Source organism: Gavia stellata, chromosome 2 (genome assembly GCF_030936135.1).
Source record: "Gavia stellata isolate bGavSte3 chromosome 2, bGavSte3.hap2, whole genome shotgun sequence".
NCBI classification, from domain to species: domain Eukaryota; kingdom Metazoa; phylum Chordata; class Aves; order Gaviiformes; family Gaviidae; genus Gavia; species Gavia stellata.
The window spans coordinates 33,038,479-33,055,691 of record NC_082595.1 but is presented as its reverse complement, the minus strand read 5'-3'; the positions used below and the strand labels follow the sequence as shown (position 1 = coordinate 33,055,691).

The following is a 17,213-nucleotide window of genomic DNA, read 5'->3' as shown; positions in this document are numbered from 1 at the left end:
CCAGCAAAAAAAAAGAGAAGCAGGACCAAAATTTCTCAGTCACAGTGCCATAAATAAAACTTGGAATAGTTTGCCAGATAAGGACTTCACGAGGAATGATGTCTTGTCAGAGAGACTAGGAAACCTGCTGTTTACAGCCTCAGAAGACAGTGATTTGTAACCAAGCAACAGATTTGCTGGTTTGCTTGAAATGAGCTGGTTTATAGCAAGGCAAGAGGCTTATTTAACTGAGGGCTTTGGGGAATGGAATATTTTTTTCAAGAAACATTTTAACTATAAAAAAGGTAAGGAGAATTTTGTTTATAAAACCTTTTTACAGTTTATTTCCTATCATTAATTTCTTAAAAATATATATATATATATAAATGAGGATCTGACTAAATGATTCAGGACGTGAAATGATAAAGTTCCGTCCATGTAAACAAATAAATAATTATTTACAATCTTTGGCAAAACAAAATGAAATTTCATTGATCTCACTCTCTCACACACACTTGCAAGGAAAAAAATGAAAAAGAAATTAAAAAAACATCATAAATAATTTACATAGAATAGGAAAATTATGATACAGTCCAAATATTAACATCTTCATCCCCACACCGATGTCTCTCTCTGACAAAATAAAAAACCCTACACAGCCATTACAACCATTACATTTAATGAAGTCACCCTCCCTTCTGCTTGGGACTTGGGGATACAATTTGAAACACCAAAAGTAAGAAACTGAAACATTTAAAAACCTCATGAAGAGGATTTGGAAAAAAAAAAAAAGCAACAAAACAAAATTGAAACAAAAAAAGATTTGATAATATGAACACTATAAAATGTGCAATAAAGCCAGCAACTGTGGATTCCTTTCTAACGAATATAGCAACAAAATCTATTTCAAGGGAGAAAAAGTTGTTTCAACATTTAGCCCACTGTGCCCTGTAAGAAGGCAGAGGTACTGTATTATTCCATTAGTAAACCCATCTATGAATAAAATTACATCAGCGTGTGTTCTTTTTGTGAACAAAGCTCATACAACTTAAACAAAACAAAAAAAATGTTAAACATGTTTATACTATTGTATATCTGAGTAACTGTTGTATCTGTTTAGAATAAACACTGGTATCCCTTCAGCATTATTTAAGAAGTTCTATATACAGCAGACATAGGTAACAACACAAAATATTAAAAATAGGGTAACTGGATATATATTAAGGTCCCATTTATAAATTCCGTATTATTATTCATTTAACTTTAAAGCATACATGAATATACCCATGAAACTATACTTAAGTGTATACCATGCTCTGACAATATCTACATATTGTGGTATGCTTTTAAAAATAGCTTTAAAATATTTTTGAATGTATTACTGATGCATTATATGACATGCTTTAAAATAAATTATCAGAGAAGGTAGCTCAGTGTGATAATAATAATAAATACTACCAAATATTTATAAATGGAACCTTAAATTCATACGTTACCAAATTAACTAATTGTGCCGTTGCCACCTTTTCAAAAACCCACATCAGGATTCAGGATGTCAAAGTGCTTTTTGCAGCAGAGGTGGGAAAGTGGTTCAGGTTCATTTTGCTCCACATGCTTGTGGTATATTCTTTATTACAAGGGAATGCAAAATATGATGGAAACGGAACAACTGGAAATAATTTTTTGAAAGTCAGACAACAGTGATGATTGCTTTGGATGTTTAAATGAATCACTCTTCCCTTTCACATGTGAGTTTCTAGTTCAATTCTGTTTGGCCTGAATTAAGTCTCTACTAGACAATGCTTTAGGTTGCAAATTTGACATTTCTACCAACTGTAATTTTAATAGGTGTTATTAAAAGCATCCTCATCAGCTAAAGAACATCTTTTTGGATCAAGAAATGTTCATAATTGACCTTTACTTTATTATCCAAAGGCATTTGCTTTGTTATTATAGATACTGTTGGTGTGGCCCTCCATTACTTTGCTAAAATTTGACCCAGAGGCTTTGTGTTACTGAAGTCCAGCCCCGATCAGAGCAAGGAATTGTCAACCATACACCTAGAAAGTTACTCAAACACGGTTTTCCTCACTTAAAGACAATGACTGATAATCATCACCCCCCTCTTTTTCTCCATATATATATAAATACATTAAGTAATTACATTTTTATATGTAAACGTCATTCCTTAAAAAAGACAAATAAACAAACAAACATGTTTTGCTAAGTTTTCACTGTACAAAAGTGTTCTAATGTATCAATCTACTTTTGCTTCAGTGGTGGGTTGGACGCTCACATTTAGGTTTCATTACTCCTGGCTGTGAGAAGGCACTTCGGTAGAGGGATGGCTGAGGCACTCCTGGCAGCAGGGAAGTACCTGGTGAGTGGAGCACGAGGACAGAGGACAGGAGGTACACAAAAATAGAAACTGGGAGTACCAGGATGTACTGAGGTGTCTAGGTTGCATAGCATTTACAGTACTTTGCTGGTAATGCAGCAACCATTGCTCAAGCATCTGAAAGAAATGGGGAAAAAGATATTAATTGTGGTTGTTTTATTTGGTTAGGAAGTCAATCACACAAGAACAGAGGTCCATCATGATACAGTGTGAGGATGCAGCACAATGTTTCCTGTTCTGCATTTTCCTACAAATGTGAGGACATTATACAAAAATAGGTATCTGCCTATATACATAGAGACACACACATATGTGTATGTGCACCTATGTATCTAAATGTATATAAAAAATCATATGTAAGAAAACCTGGGAAAGCATTTTCTGTATTTCAAAACATTTTGGACAAGGCACTATACACAGACATGCTCATTAAAAATATCTGCTCCCTCCTTCATGCCTCTTGAAAGACGGGTGATCCAGAAGTAGCTCTCTGCCCACAGGACACGCTGAAATAGCCTACAAAGGAACGTGGATACACAGAGAGTATTCTAAGTGTGTATCTCACTCAGAAATTTCTATCTCATTTTTTCCGGGTGGGTAGTATTAAATATCTGGGTTCTGTTATTCAGACTGAGATTACTATAGGGGCAAAGGGCATTCACTGTATTTCAACAAATCAAGGTTTACTCCATGCTATGATATTACAGATTGCTTTCAGTAACTAGAGGTTACTTTTCATTTCCATATTTTGTGCTTGCTCCACAGGTTATCAAAGGCTTCAGCATTTTCCAGACATTTTCTGTAACTAACCTCTGCATTCATATTTGAGGTCAGAGAAATAGACCATCTCTTGAGAGAAGACAAAAAGACCTAATCGTCCACCAGCAAAGGTTGTATCATAGATTGGTCCAGAATCCACCATGACTTGTTTCCCTTCATACACTAAAACTCTGTAAAGAATAACATAATTTAAATTAGACAAGGAGGATAATGCAGTGTCCAGTGTTAAGGGCTGGTAACAGTTCCCAAGAACTGAAACAGAATTAATTTTAACAAGGCACCAGACAACCCAACTTCATTGTAAGGATTGCTTCTCGTCTCTATCTCGTGTCCACCTGGCTGGCAGCCATAACACATTAATCAGAAGCAGTGGAGCTGTTCCATAAGTAATTTTATATGCACCATCTGCAAAAGATTTCCCAATTCTTTATTTAGAACAGTCATGTCTCCTAGAATGAACTATGTCATGTACTAGCATTCATTGATAAGCCCCTGTCGCTGTGAACTCAGAGGTTAGCACAAGACCTTGCCACGTCACTTAGCAAAGTCATCTTTACAGCTGTGTGAACGGCTGATTTATTTATCTTTAGGTGCAAGGGCCAACATCAGAATTTGGAAGAACCATCCCTTTAGAGTCAAAGAAAACATTAATTTGAGACAGGCTAATTCTCAATTTCAGACATTTTAAGAGCTTAATGAAAGTTGGAAGGATTTGGATGCAAACAGCTAGACTAATAATAAATTGGAAAACAAGGAGAACTTGAGGGTTTTTTCTTTTGGATATTTTTTTTTTTGGTAGTATTTCAGGCATCCGCCCTGGAGCCAAAAGACCTCTAAAGACGTCTCTTCATTTTCCTTCTCTATCAGATAGACAAGTTCCTTGAACTTGGATTCTCCACTTCTCATGGGTGACCTTGAGATAGTCAAGGCTCTTAGGCTCTCAGTCTCTTAAAAAAGCCTTTGGCCCAAATAATAAGTGACTCCATAGTCTGTTAATTAGAGCAGTTTCTGAAGGAAGGGATTATGGTCCTGCTTCAATTGACAATACATTAGTTATACAAAGCAGGATGGCTTCACATGAGGATGAACTCACTTAAGCAACTTCCTGTAACTCGAGTGTTAGGTATAGTTTTCTACTTAGGCAGAAAGGCATGTCCAGCACTTGCTCTACTTTGAAGCGTTTTATTTTCTGAAAGGTGCCCAAAGACAAGTATGAAACTGCTCCCTGAAAACAGCATTTAATGGATGGTAAAAAGAACAGCAAAAAGAATGACAGGTTTTCATGTTCATGTAACCCTATTTAACGTAATTCTCAAAATTTCAAGACCCAAAACAATTGGGAAGAGTAAAATAAATTATTCATCCCGCCAAAAAAAATTATGTCGCTCTAATCATGTTAATACTAAACTGCTATTTCTGTAGAAATAAAATGGTTTCATTACTATATTAGTGAAATAATTGATTTTATTTATTTTTTTTCTATAAAAATACCCTAAAGAATGAAGGAATTTAATGCCCTGGACCATACAATTTGTAATGCTAGATGAATCTAATGGGATACCACTTGAAACATGCTTTGTCTGACACTAAATAGATTCTGCAAAGGAAGATACAGGTAACAGCAACATGAATGAAAAACTCAAGTTTCCTTTTGACCTGTATCAATCAATGCTTTGCACTGCAATACTTTGATGCATAAAGAAACTATTTTCATCCAAGAAACAGATAAATTAGTCTACCCAAATTTGTCTACCCTTTGTGTTTCACAGCCAAATGAAACTCCCCTGCTCATAAGCACAAACAAGACCTTAAGAGGTAAGGTCAGACTCTGCCCCATGAAAAACATCCTTTACAGTTACAGTAGTTAGTAGAAAATAAAATTGACCTGGACAGTTAATGCTCATTCTTTGGAACAGCAGATAAACAGCTGGGCTCTAAAGAAAGTCATATGCCATAGCTCCTTGTGTGCATTACAGCTGTGCTCATGGCTACTTCTGCAGTATCTCGTATAAACTACTATGGGAGACAGGATGTTGAAGTAGACAGGCCGTTGGCCTACTTCCTTGTGGCAATTCTGATGTTTCTAATTAATTTCATTCATTCAAATTCCAGAGGCTGGGGAGAAATCTCGTGTTCTAATCTTGCTTTGAGTTTTGCTCAGGAATTTTTGGTCCCTTTACAGAGGAGCTAGTGAGAAAGAATTTTGGTTTTTTCTTTAAGAATATTTAGCTGATGTAAATATTGAACCATTCAGACTACATTAAATACATCTGAACAGGGAAATAACTTATTCTAAAGATAACAAAATGTCCCCAAAATATTGGAACAAACTGTCACACAAGTATCAACATTATCAGAACTAACAAAGAAACTGATAACATAGCTCTTATATCAACAGAGACAAAAGTTTTGCTACTAGAAAATACGGAGATGCAGAAACATTTCTTACTTTATTAATCCTGTTTTAGGCCTATGAATCAAATGCCACCTGTAAGCTGTATAATCTTTCCAGCCAATGTTCTTGGGATCATGCCACAAAGTACGCACCTACAGTAGGAATACAAATGCCTTATTAGAAACAGACTGTGCTCCAGTAAGTGTATGTCCACTATAGCAACTGTACATGCAGACAAAGCTTATTTGCTGCAGAGCATGAAACTGAAAATAGTGCTTAACATTTGATGGTATGATCAGCAGACCTCTTTTACAGAGTGAGAGTAATGAAAATTTCTGTCTTAACTTATTGATCAGTTACTCATCTATAGTTTCATGGCTGGAATCACTGAAGACCATCACAGCATTGAACCTGACTCCCCTTAGGAAGTCCTGTCCCTGTTTGCACATACACACCCACGCTGCCAGAGTCAATGCTACTTTTTCTAACTGTATGAGTGGCTCCACCGAAGGAGAGGGACTGCAGCTTGCACAGATGTTACTGCCTGTGGCCTGCTCCTTGAAATCTCTCGCATTCAGTCAAGGTCTTGTTCCTGCAAGGAGCTCTGAAGTGCGAAATTCCTATCCACATGCGAAGCCCCACTAACTTAATTTCCAAGAGGCACAAGTTTCTTCCATGGCTGGGTCCTATTTGGAACAGCAGCAGTTTTTCTCTCTTTGTTTTCATTTCTCTTCTCTTTGGCTGTCACTGGTTAGTGATTTCTAAACAACGTATAATTCAAACAAGCTGGAATGCTGAAGAAGCAAATGCCAATACAGAGGTCACAAAGCATGTGTGGATAAGTGAGACCTCTCACTCCCTTTTCTTTGGACCACATCACATCTTCCCTTTTATACATGTAATTTTTTCCATTCATAATTTTTAATACGTGTAATGTTTTCTTTGAAACACAATGCAAATGTTATTATTGACACTAGTAATACAGGAATTGAAGAAAAGTTGATAAACGTCTGCAAAAATTGAGGTGTGAAAGGAAATTCTTTTCTAGACACCTCCCTTCTTTTTAAAATATTAGTCATGCATCGTTGGCCTGAAGTTTTAAATCTCTCACCTGTCCAGGGGTGTTTCCTGTGTGCCAGAGTGCATTTCTCAAGTGTTCACCAGTACCAGTTGTTGAATTAACTACTTTGAGTGACACACCAGAATAGCCATAAGCCCTGGTGGGTTTGTCCTCCCAGTAGGTCTGAGTGACCTGCTTCCACATCAGAACGTAAAACCGACTGCTGGACTGGTAGCCAAACACAAAGCCGGCATAGTCATCATCGCGGTCCGTGTTAACATAGAATGTCCCACTGAAGTCAACAGAGCTGAACTCATCATAGCCTGGGAGAGGACAAAAGAGACAAACCATCGAGTTACAATGCTGGATCTGGCCGCCCACAACCAAGAGTCCCAGCTCTTCCCTGAGTTTTGCCAGGAGTCATAAACTATCTTTTTCAGTTTCCTTACCTGTAGGAGAGGAGGTAATTACACTTGCCTACCTATCGCGTGGAGGCTTCTGGAGAGAAATAAGTTGTTTAGAAGGGGTGTTGAAGACAGCAGGCACTCTACTTATATCAAGTTCTTCAACTAGGTATTTTATGTTTGTTACAGTCAGTGATGAGATGAATGGTCAACAAAGGCAAACAGCATTGAGCTATTTTTAATTTGGGCATATACACTGTCCCCATGTGTCAGTCCAAAGCTTGCAGCACTGAAAAGGTGTGTTTATCTAGTCTTTTTTCTTTCCTTAACACGATATCACTCATTACTTTTCCAGAGACAATAGCTGACATCTGATACTCACCTACGGCTATTCCAGGATCAGAGTTGGCAGTCTGCACCAGTTCCTTGCCTTGGTGGCGAATAACCCAGTTGGGATCAATCTGAGCCGTTCCCTTGGGGTCCAGGGGGACCATCTGGAACTTTCTGAAATCGGTTTCACTGATGGCATTGTTTTCAGGGCATACATCATAAATATCTGGGACATTGTCATTGTCAAAGTCATCTTTGCAAATATCACCTCTGCCATCACCTATAAGCAATGTGAATAAGCAAATGCAATTGTTAGCAATTTATCCAGCCTTCCTAACAGCTCTCCAACCGATGGAAGAAATTTATGATGCATGTAAGTATGTTATTCTCTTGTTTCTCAAAGAATGCCCTAAATGACTCCAAAGAAAGCTTCATTCTCGCAAAGTCCATTGGAAATGTTGCTGGTAATGACTGGAAGAAGTCATCAACTTAGATCAGGGCCAAAATCGTTAATAAAACTGTCTTGTTAGTGGTTTATGACACTGACCAATTTGGCCCCAGTCTACACTGCTTTAGAATTGGGGTGGGAAAAGTTGGAAGTTTGCTATGTCGATGTAATTCACTAAATGCTTGTATTACATTTTCAGTTTGATTTGTCCCAGATGTGGATACAATGCCACATTTTAATATGTGCAGTGTAAATGAATTCAAACAATAGTGTTAAAATCTTAATCTTCCTGCACATTACTAAATCCTTATATACAATTGAAGATATTAAACTTTTTTTCAGACTCTTTTATCTGTGTCTCAAGATTCCTTCAGCAACAATCCATTTAAGGTGCTTCAGACTGAAGAAATGTCACATCCATGTCAAAAGAAAGTGGGGACAGTATTGCAGTAAAATATGCATACACGCTCAGTCACTCTTTCACTGGTGCATAGAACAATTTGTCTTATAAAAACTGTAGTGCTTCAGGAAAATGTAAGAAAAAAGAAAGAAGCACTGTATCCAACAGGACTAGCCTTGGAGGAATGGAAATATTAAGTTTTGTTATATGAATTGCAAGAAGTTTTTTAGAGAACCTAAAAATACATCCATACAGCTCAGCTACAGTTGTGCTGCTGCTCAACAATTTTACTATGCTCAATATTTTAAAAAAAAAAAATATTTCCTTTCTTAATTTACCCATAATATAGGTGGAAACCAGTAGATGTGACTTGCCTTGAATAGCAGGTGATGAATGGAGGTGTCTAAAACAAAATTATCTCATTCCCAATGCCACTGCTATTCAGTGGCATACAATAGTACAAACACTTGAAAATAAAGTAGAAAAACTTGGCTAGACAAGTATAGAAACAAATTCACAAATGGCTCTGACTTTTACAATAGAAACCACTGGATATTACGCTGGGTACGAATGTAAAACCAGAACTACCAGATAATTTCTTTCTATCCTCATATAGCTGAGAATCTGCTTTTTTAATTTAAGCATTTGTGACTGCTCTAAGAACATGGAATTTAACATAATGGGATATAGCAATGATCCAGCTCATTCATTATTGACCTACTATTAGATGCTTCACAAACAAATGGAAAGCTACATTACTATGCCTAACCAGCACAGCATTATCCAAGTATGAAGCTTTCAGAGAGAAAGCAGAATGAGTTTTAGGCAACAGCCAAAAAAAAAAGTAGTTAGAGAAAGCTGAAGCATCTAATATCTCAAAGACTTTCTGCAGTTCAGATTATGTGGTAAAAAGGTCCCATTTTCCACCCTGGCAACCAGCCATCGAGAACTCCAAATCCTGACCAGCTGTGTGCTCCTTCACCTGTTTGTCTTAGTACTTATTGGAGAAAAGAGAATGAATTTCCAATTTTATTCCTTTGCCAATATCAAAGAGGTAATTCTCAAGTCACAGGAGAATCTAATTATTCACTGAAAGTCCTGCTGACGTTCATTTGGTACTGAGCTACTGCTGACAACGTTGACTCCCTGTCAAGGAAAGTTAGAAAGCGTTTGTTTACCCAGCTATGTCCAACAGCTCTCTCTAGGGCCTCATCTTCATATGCTATAGCTCACATCTTCAAGAGCATAGGAGCATCTTTTGGCTTTATTTATCGCTTTTCCAAGATTTTTGTTGGACCTGACACTAATGACAGTGATGAGCTGGCTAAACTGTTTAAATTTACTGTTTTTGTGAATATTTACTCCATACAGAAATGTAGGCTCTCTTGCAAGATCCAGGTCACAGCTGACTATAACAAACTACCCCAATTTGAGGGCACCTTTATTCTGGAATATTTCTGAAATTAAAGGACTATTCCAGAGATTGGCAAGTACAGAGATGTTCCCATTACATAATTGGACTGAAGGGTTGAGTAATTTAAGAACTACTACTGACTACCAACCAGAAACCTCCTACTGCAAGCAGTTGTCTTACCAGAAAATCAGTCAGGGCTCAGGATTTTCTTTCTAAATGTAAATAAAATCTTATCGTGTACATACTAAATTCTGCTTTCAACTTCGCCAACATAACCACAGAATGACTCCAGCAAGCTTTATAACTCAGAACAGGAATTGCTCACCTGTATTTATTGCAAGGGCCATTACTTGTAGACATACTACGGTGGTTTTCAAAGGATCATATTACATTTATGATTCTGAAAATATTACCATTTCATTATTGAAATACTGCCAAACATAGAGAAGGACTGTTTGAGAGTGACCAGCAACATCTTACCACAGAACTGGAGAAAAGAACAATTACATATCCATTTCTTAAACTGTGACATGTACAACATCAAGACATATTTAAAGCTACCTATAAAGCAAATTTGAGAAAAGCTGCTCATAAATCTTTTTTTTTACAAAAATAACTAAAAACTAACAATAATTTTAGACTTAAAAAAACTGGAGAAATAGTCTGTTTTTCAAAATAAAACAGCACTAAACCATATTTTTTTCCATTTTAATTTTCAGAAGACAACTTATTTTAAAAGCAAAGCAGCTCATTTTTCATTTTTAAGTCATCTGAAATTCAAGCTATTTGAAGTATTTTCCCAAAGTTTCTTCACTTTCAATTTCCCAATTCAAAGTGAAAATCAGAAATATATAAAAAAATAATCTGGTGTGTTTTTTTTTTTAATTTCTTAAAGGTGTTCTTCTAGAAATAAGTATGTGCATCTTTGAGCACCTGTCAAAGAGGATTCCTAATGCTCAAACTCTGGACCAAACTGGCCAGTGCAGTTCCATTGAAGTCCACAGTGTCTCAAATATCAAAAGCAGCTCAGTTTGATCTGAAGTCTTTCTCTTCACCAAATACTAATACTCCAAGATCAGAACTGACGAAACAAAATTCATATTACATTGTTCTTACCATCAGAGTCCTCCTGCTCAGGGTTGTATCGGAGGCGACAATTGTCCCTGTCATCTGGGACACCATCATTGTCATCATCAGGATCACAGGCATCTCCTTTACCATCTTTATCATGGTCAGCCTGGTTAGCATTGGGGATGTAAGGGCAGTTATCTTGGTTGTTCTGGTGGCCATCTTCATCTATGTCCTCATTGTTGTCACACTGGTCACCAACGAGGTCATTATCTGCATCAGTCTACCAAAAAAAAAATAAAAAAAGAAGTAAATTTATTATTGTTACTAAACACAAAAGTATGGATATCCTGGTTCTTAACTTCTCAACATTTCTCTTCAAGGACTTCTCTGGAGACCAGCGATATCATGATGACAACTGTGCTTAAAGCAGTAACATAACTTCAGATTAGTATAGCTACTTATTCTGCCATCTGTGCATAAGATCTGGTTGCTAAGACATTTCCAGGGCAGGTTTTTGGCCATGATCTTCATTGCTCTCATTCTAGAGATCACAGGGGAGTTGCAGTCTGGGAAGTACATTTTCTGATTGCTTCTGTATGCTTGATATTACTTATCTGTGCGTGGACCAACAAACTCAGGCATACCAAATGCAGCCCTGAGGCTGTTCTCACTTGCCACAAGGGAAGAAAACAGCTCACCAAAGCCTTGAAGATGGATTAAAGGCATCATCACTCTACTTCCCTCTCATCTGATACAAAGAGATCTGACAACCCGAGATGTGAAAATAAGCAATACAGATTCACCTCTTCAGCTCTACAGCAAACAGGGACTGATAGCAATTCCTGTGTTCTTTTCCCTGCCCTTGTTCTGACATTACCATTAACGAAAGTGTCTCTAACATTTACCTGGTCTGGATTATGCATCAATGGACAATTATCACACTGATCACCAACTCCATCACCATCTGTATCACTCTGGTCTGTGTTATAGACGTAAGGACAATTATCTCGTTCATTAAAAATGTCTATGAGAAAAAAATACAACAAAAGATGGAACTCAGAACGATACAGCACCCAGCACAGACAGCCATAGACTGCAGGAGTCACCAGTAAAGAAGCAAGGCTCTTAAGGGGCTCACAGTCTTTCTGATTTCTACATTACTCCTACAACATGAAATAGTGAAAAGACTAATATTTGAAAAAATTATGGTATCAGTTCCACTTTTCTTGCTACGATAGACTTCTATATGTATTTTACTAAGGGATTTTGCTAGAGTATGTTTTAAGAATTTAGCCCTTTTTCATAGAATAACACATAAAGGGGTGGGGTATTTTTCTTTTTAAATAATTGGATCTGGATTTTCTTCCCAGACACTTTAAGGAATGGCATAGAATGCACAGCTATAACATGGTGGAATTTCTGAGGAGTTTTGTACAGAACAACTACATTAATGTTCGGATACCTCAGCACTAAATAATTTCATTTTACCAGAACATGTGCATCATTTATTGTACAGCATGAAAAATTTTCAAAAGAAACTGTTCCCCCTCAGGAAACTTTATTATACAACAAACAATCTCCTTCAAAATTATAATACGTTGAAAAAAACCCAAAAATAAGGTATGTTGACATAGCTGTCTGGAAAGGATACAAGTACCCTCTCCTACATTATATGGTCCCTCAATATTTACATAATCTTTCAGCCAATAACATATGATTACATTTTTCTTCAAATGCAAAACTCCCACGAGTACTACTAAGAACCTGATGATCAGAAGGATGAACGGACTTCAAAATGTTCAGAAGTTCAAGTCAGATATGCATCCAAAAGTTTAAAATGTTACTGAAAGAAATTGAAAATAGATTTCTTCAGCTTCTAGTACTTCTGGATTCTCATAAATTTGAAATGGTGCAAGGATATGATTTTTGAAAGACATTTAAGAGCTTTTCCTCCTCCTTAATTCAGATCAAATCTGGGTCATATAGGCATGTACTTGTAGAAGAAATAAACACCTTTAATAATATTTTAAAACACATAAAAAAATGTGTATTTGGATTACTGTGGCCTTTGCAGTACATTCACAGAGAAGCAGATTAATTTCCTACAGATATTGTCTTAACCACACGGATGTTGTGATGTTCTTTTCCCTCCCTTAAAAAGGAACAAAAAAGTCAACAGAATTGTTATATTAGACCCTGATTACTTTGGAACACAAATGAAGGAAAGAATTTTTTTAAGATTAGACTGATAAAAGACTTGCTGTGTTTATTCTTCAGTAATATCCATTGTGGTCATTTAGGGACTTTGTGGACAACTATACTACACAGGACAGATGAACCTCAGTCTTCTCTTTCTTCTGCATTTTTGAACAGCTAGACCCAATTTTATTCCATGTATAAAAGCAGGTAGCCCATCTTACTGGACATAAAGCAAAGTGTACTTGTGGAACAGCACTTAATTCTCAAAACTGAAAGCATACCATCTCCATCAATATCCACAGCACATGAGTCACCCTCCCCATTATTATCTGTGTCAATTTGAGCAGGGTTGTGCACATAGGGGCAATTATCACAGCGGTCACCAACTTCATCCTTGTCATAATCAAACTGACGAGGGTTGAACAGAAGAGGGCAATTGTCCTAGTAGGAAGAAATAGAAGATTTCAGAATATAAATCACAACTCATGAGAGCATACTATGAAGTGGTAGCTCTTCCTATTAATCTTGGACAGAGGCGAAAAATCAAAATATTAATCCATTATGTTTTCAGTGGACAAGTGGTACCTACACTGAAAATCTTGGTGGTAACAGGATGGCATCTGCACAGTCTGGCTCACTGTCTGGTTTTGTGGGTTTGTACAAGGCATACGAAATGTGTTCCATATCTCACTAGGAGAGCAACACACATTTTAAATTAGATCTGTACTCAGATATTTCAACAAAAGTGTATCACTGGTACATGCATTTTTTAAAAAAATCAGAATGTGTTGTAAAATCAGGCCAGCTTCAGCTGCATATTATATTTATTGGAAAAAACTAGAATTGTTACTCTGACTTTTTTGGAACAAACTGGTATCAATATTCTTACTTTTAAACCACATACCTTGATTTTTCAATTTAAACAAGGATTGACTATTTTGTGGGATATGTTATATTGCATATGATAACAAAATGTAAAAAGTTTCAAAAAGCAAGTTAAAATGAAATACTCTCATTGACCCAAAATATTTTTTCCCTGAGACCATTCCTTTTAGTGGAATTTTGAAAATTTCATTTCAGTTTAGTCCCTAATTTGAAAGTCTGCCAGAACAAGAATTCTTATGTTTCACACATCCCCAAATTAAAAGGGGACTTTTGCACAGGCATGAGGAAGTACTCAGTGTGGAAAGCAAAAAAGAATGAAACCAAACCAAAGCAGTGGGAGTGAGGACTACATCAGCATCATGGAATCTGAAGGGAGGTAATTTGGAAAAAATCTTTGAACTACTTTTTCTCTGCTAAAGTAAAACCCTTTCATAGGAAATGTTTTTTTTAGACCAACATTTTAAATTCCTCAGAAATACATTTTATATACTCAAGGACAAGACAGAGGCAAGTCAAAATTTTATACTGCTCATAAAACTGAAATTCTGTCTACAATTTTTCAAATATATGTACTAAATCATATTACTTTATCAAATGATTCTTTGGTTTTTGAAATATTCGAAGTAGAGGCTCTCTCAACAAAGTTCTAACCCAACGTTAACCATCTGAAGCTCTAGAGCATCTAGGCTCCCTCTGAAGAGAGCAAAGAGGAACAGTAAATTCCTAAAACCGATTCACTCATCCTAAACATATTCAGAAAAGGCAGGGTGAATCCCACTCTGGAGGTGCCTCTGTCCTTTTGCTGAATGTGCAGGGAGAACAGGTTTAGACTAACTGCTTAACTTTTAGGCTCTGCAGGTAAATGAATTTCAGTCTTGTGAGTAGATCTAAAGGAGGAAAGTATGAACCAGGCTAGGTACTTTCCTCCCGTCATTTCCCCTTGATGCTGGCTGTGTTTATAGTTACGATTCATCATAACTTGTTTCCAACATACCTCAAATATAGTGTCTACCAGCTTTTCAAATATAATGGCCCTATCATTCTGCCATTGCAAAATAAAAAATCCAATACCACCTTCCATTAAACTGTTTTCATGCACGGAACTGAACCCAGAACTAATACGGAGAACACAATTCAGCCCCAGGTTCCCCAGGCTGCTTTGCTCTGCACAGCACTACTCTCCTTTGACCCAACACAGCTTTACTCTGCACCAGACATCATTCAGGGAAGGCAGTGCAGAATAACTCAGCTGAAGCTCTGAACAATAAAGCTCTTATCTATTGTAAAGTTTTCCTTAAAACCAGATGTTTATGCCAAATGTACTGAAGACACAGCGCAGCATCTTACTTTGTCATCTTCGACACCATCATTGTCATCATCCTCATCACAGGCATCTCCTTTGCCATCTTTATCAAAGTCTTCTTGGCCAGAGTTAGGCAGAAGAGGGCAGTTATCCTGGCCAAAAGAAATAATCAATACATTATGTTTACATTATGTCAGAATGACTTGCCTGGGCAAAATAGGAGATATGGTACACCAGAGGCTATAAAACAAGATCAATCACAAATACTTTTTAAAGTGCCTGATTGTTTGCTGCCAAAGATAGTTCATTTGCTGCTTTCATATTGTAAAGTAAGTGAAATGCATCTGCAAATCATTCTATTTCCCAGCTCTCCTTCTGTCAAAGGGGTGTTTCCAGTAAGTTTTAGATGAAACTATCTAGCAGAGAACAAACACACCACATGCATACACATGCACTCTTACATCAACTTTTTATAGACAACTCATGAAGTATGTTTGAAGATTACATATAAAATGGCCAGGTTTGGTTGCCAGAAAAATAAAGATAGAAGCTAGGAGATGGTCTTCAGAAATAGTTGTTCATATGGAATGTTACTAGAATGAAGTAGTACACAGCAATGAAGGGGAACACTGTACGAAATGGGTTTGAAAAACGTGCCTTTATGCTGTTCTGCAAAACAGTACCTTTGTACTCCCATGCTCCCACGGCTTTGAAAATAAAAGGCAAATCTATCTCTTCATTTTGTATCACAGCTTTGTAAAGAATGATTATTTTAAATGATCAAGTCTTAGGTAAGATTCCTAGTCCTGTTTTGAATCTAGAAGGTTCTATTATTATAGATAATGTAAGAAAAAGAGAACTGGAAAATTTGTGATAAATATCAGAACCCCAATGGAACTCCAAATTTTTTATGGCACTTTTTTACAAAACAGCCTTGACTGTCCAACTCAGCACTGGTTACCAGTGATACAAAAAAAAATTTTTGAAACAATGAAATAAATTAGTCGAAGCTTGCTCAATCACTTTGCATGTTTGTATCTACATGTTTGTCTGTCTGTCTGGATTCTCTACATGTTTGAGCCAATTTCATACAAATCAAGTAGTAAGGTGGACACCTCATGGGTAGCAAGTTCCTATAAGCCTTGCAAAAACGGGTAGCGTGGTAGAGGCGCATGTACTCTAAAAGTCTTTTATCAGATATTAGAAAGAAGACTTATTAGACATTACACCTTCCACCTGGGAACTCAGCCTTGAGGCACAAGCCCACTGGAAGCTAGGCTTCTTTGGTTCACCTATTGAAAAAGTTGTGTGTTGGTATTATAATTCTTATGGAAAAAAATGCTACTGTCATGTGAATGAAAAAGAAATTTATGCTAAAAGATGCTAAGCTTTTATTTTTATTATTATTTACAACTAACTGCTTCATTCATATAGCTTTGCTTAGACAGTAAGTTAATTTTCAACCATTACCACCTCATGGAAAGAAACTTTGGTTTGCTTTTTTAAAAACAAATTACTCAACTAGGGTATTTCATAATGAATATAAGGACCTGAAAATACCTCTTAATTTTAAGGGGTTTTGTGGGTTTTTTCCCCTTGAATGAAGTACTTGTGTCTATTAGATCAACACATGTATTATAGAAACCATGAATCAACCTTTGAAAACAGATTTTTTCTGAATGGGTTCAGCATGTTGGGTTTTTAATGAAAACTAATCATTTGCATTACATCTTGAGTCAACATGTTGCAGATTCTGATGACAGGAATGGAAAAAGAATGTATAACTGCAATTGCTGAATTGTCTGGATCCACAATAAACAGACATCAACTACAGTGAGGAAGTTCAATGTTTGAAGTTCAAACTTCCATCAATGTCTGAAACTCTTCTGCTGATACAGGCCAGATCAGCAACTTCAACTGGATTACACCTGAGTGACTTCTTATTCTCTCAAACAGCCTGATTTCAAACTTTCCTAGTCTCTTGATCCATATTTGTTTTTTTTAACCACTGTAGTGGTCTAGAACTCAATCATTTTTGCATTTCTTTCCCCATTATTTAATCTGAAGTTATTGTGCTAGAACTTCATGACAGTTTAGAGGTAGATCACTTTAATATGGAGGAGAAACCAAAATGTTTCAGATTTGGG

The 17,213-nt window shown here is 36.6% G+C and overlaps 1 protein-coding gene across 1 annotated transcript in view; it reads right to left on the bottom strand.

Moving 5' to 3' along the window:
• Positions 1-316: 316 nt before the first annotated feature.
• Positions 317-17,213, bottom strand: part of THBS2 (thrombospondin 2) — a 34,264-nt gene continuing 17,367 nt past the window's right edge. The window contains exons 13-21 of the mRNA XM_059828278.1: positions 15,111-15,218; positions 13,160-13,319; positions 11,585-11,703; positions 10,725-10,959; positions 7,399-7,626; positions 6,664-6,935; positions 5,607-5,704; positions 3,188-3,327; positions 317-2,494 (exon numbers count right to left, since the gene is read on the bottom strand). Coding sequence (XP_059684261.1) covers positions 2,487-2,494; positions 3,188-3,327; positions 5,607-5,704; positions 6,664-6,935; positions 7,399-7,626; positions 10,725-10,959; positions 11,585-11,703; positions 13,160-13,319; positions 15,111-15,218 — 1,368 coding nt within the window. The 3' untranslated portion in view covers positions 317-2,486. The remainder of the gene's footprint in view (positions 2,495-3,187; positions 3,328-5,606; positions 5,705-6,663; positions 6,936-7,398; positions 7,627-10,724; positions 10,960-11,584; positions 11,704-13,159; positions 13,320-15,110; positions 15,219-17,213) is intronic.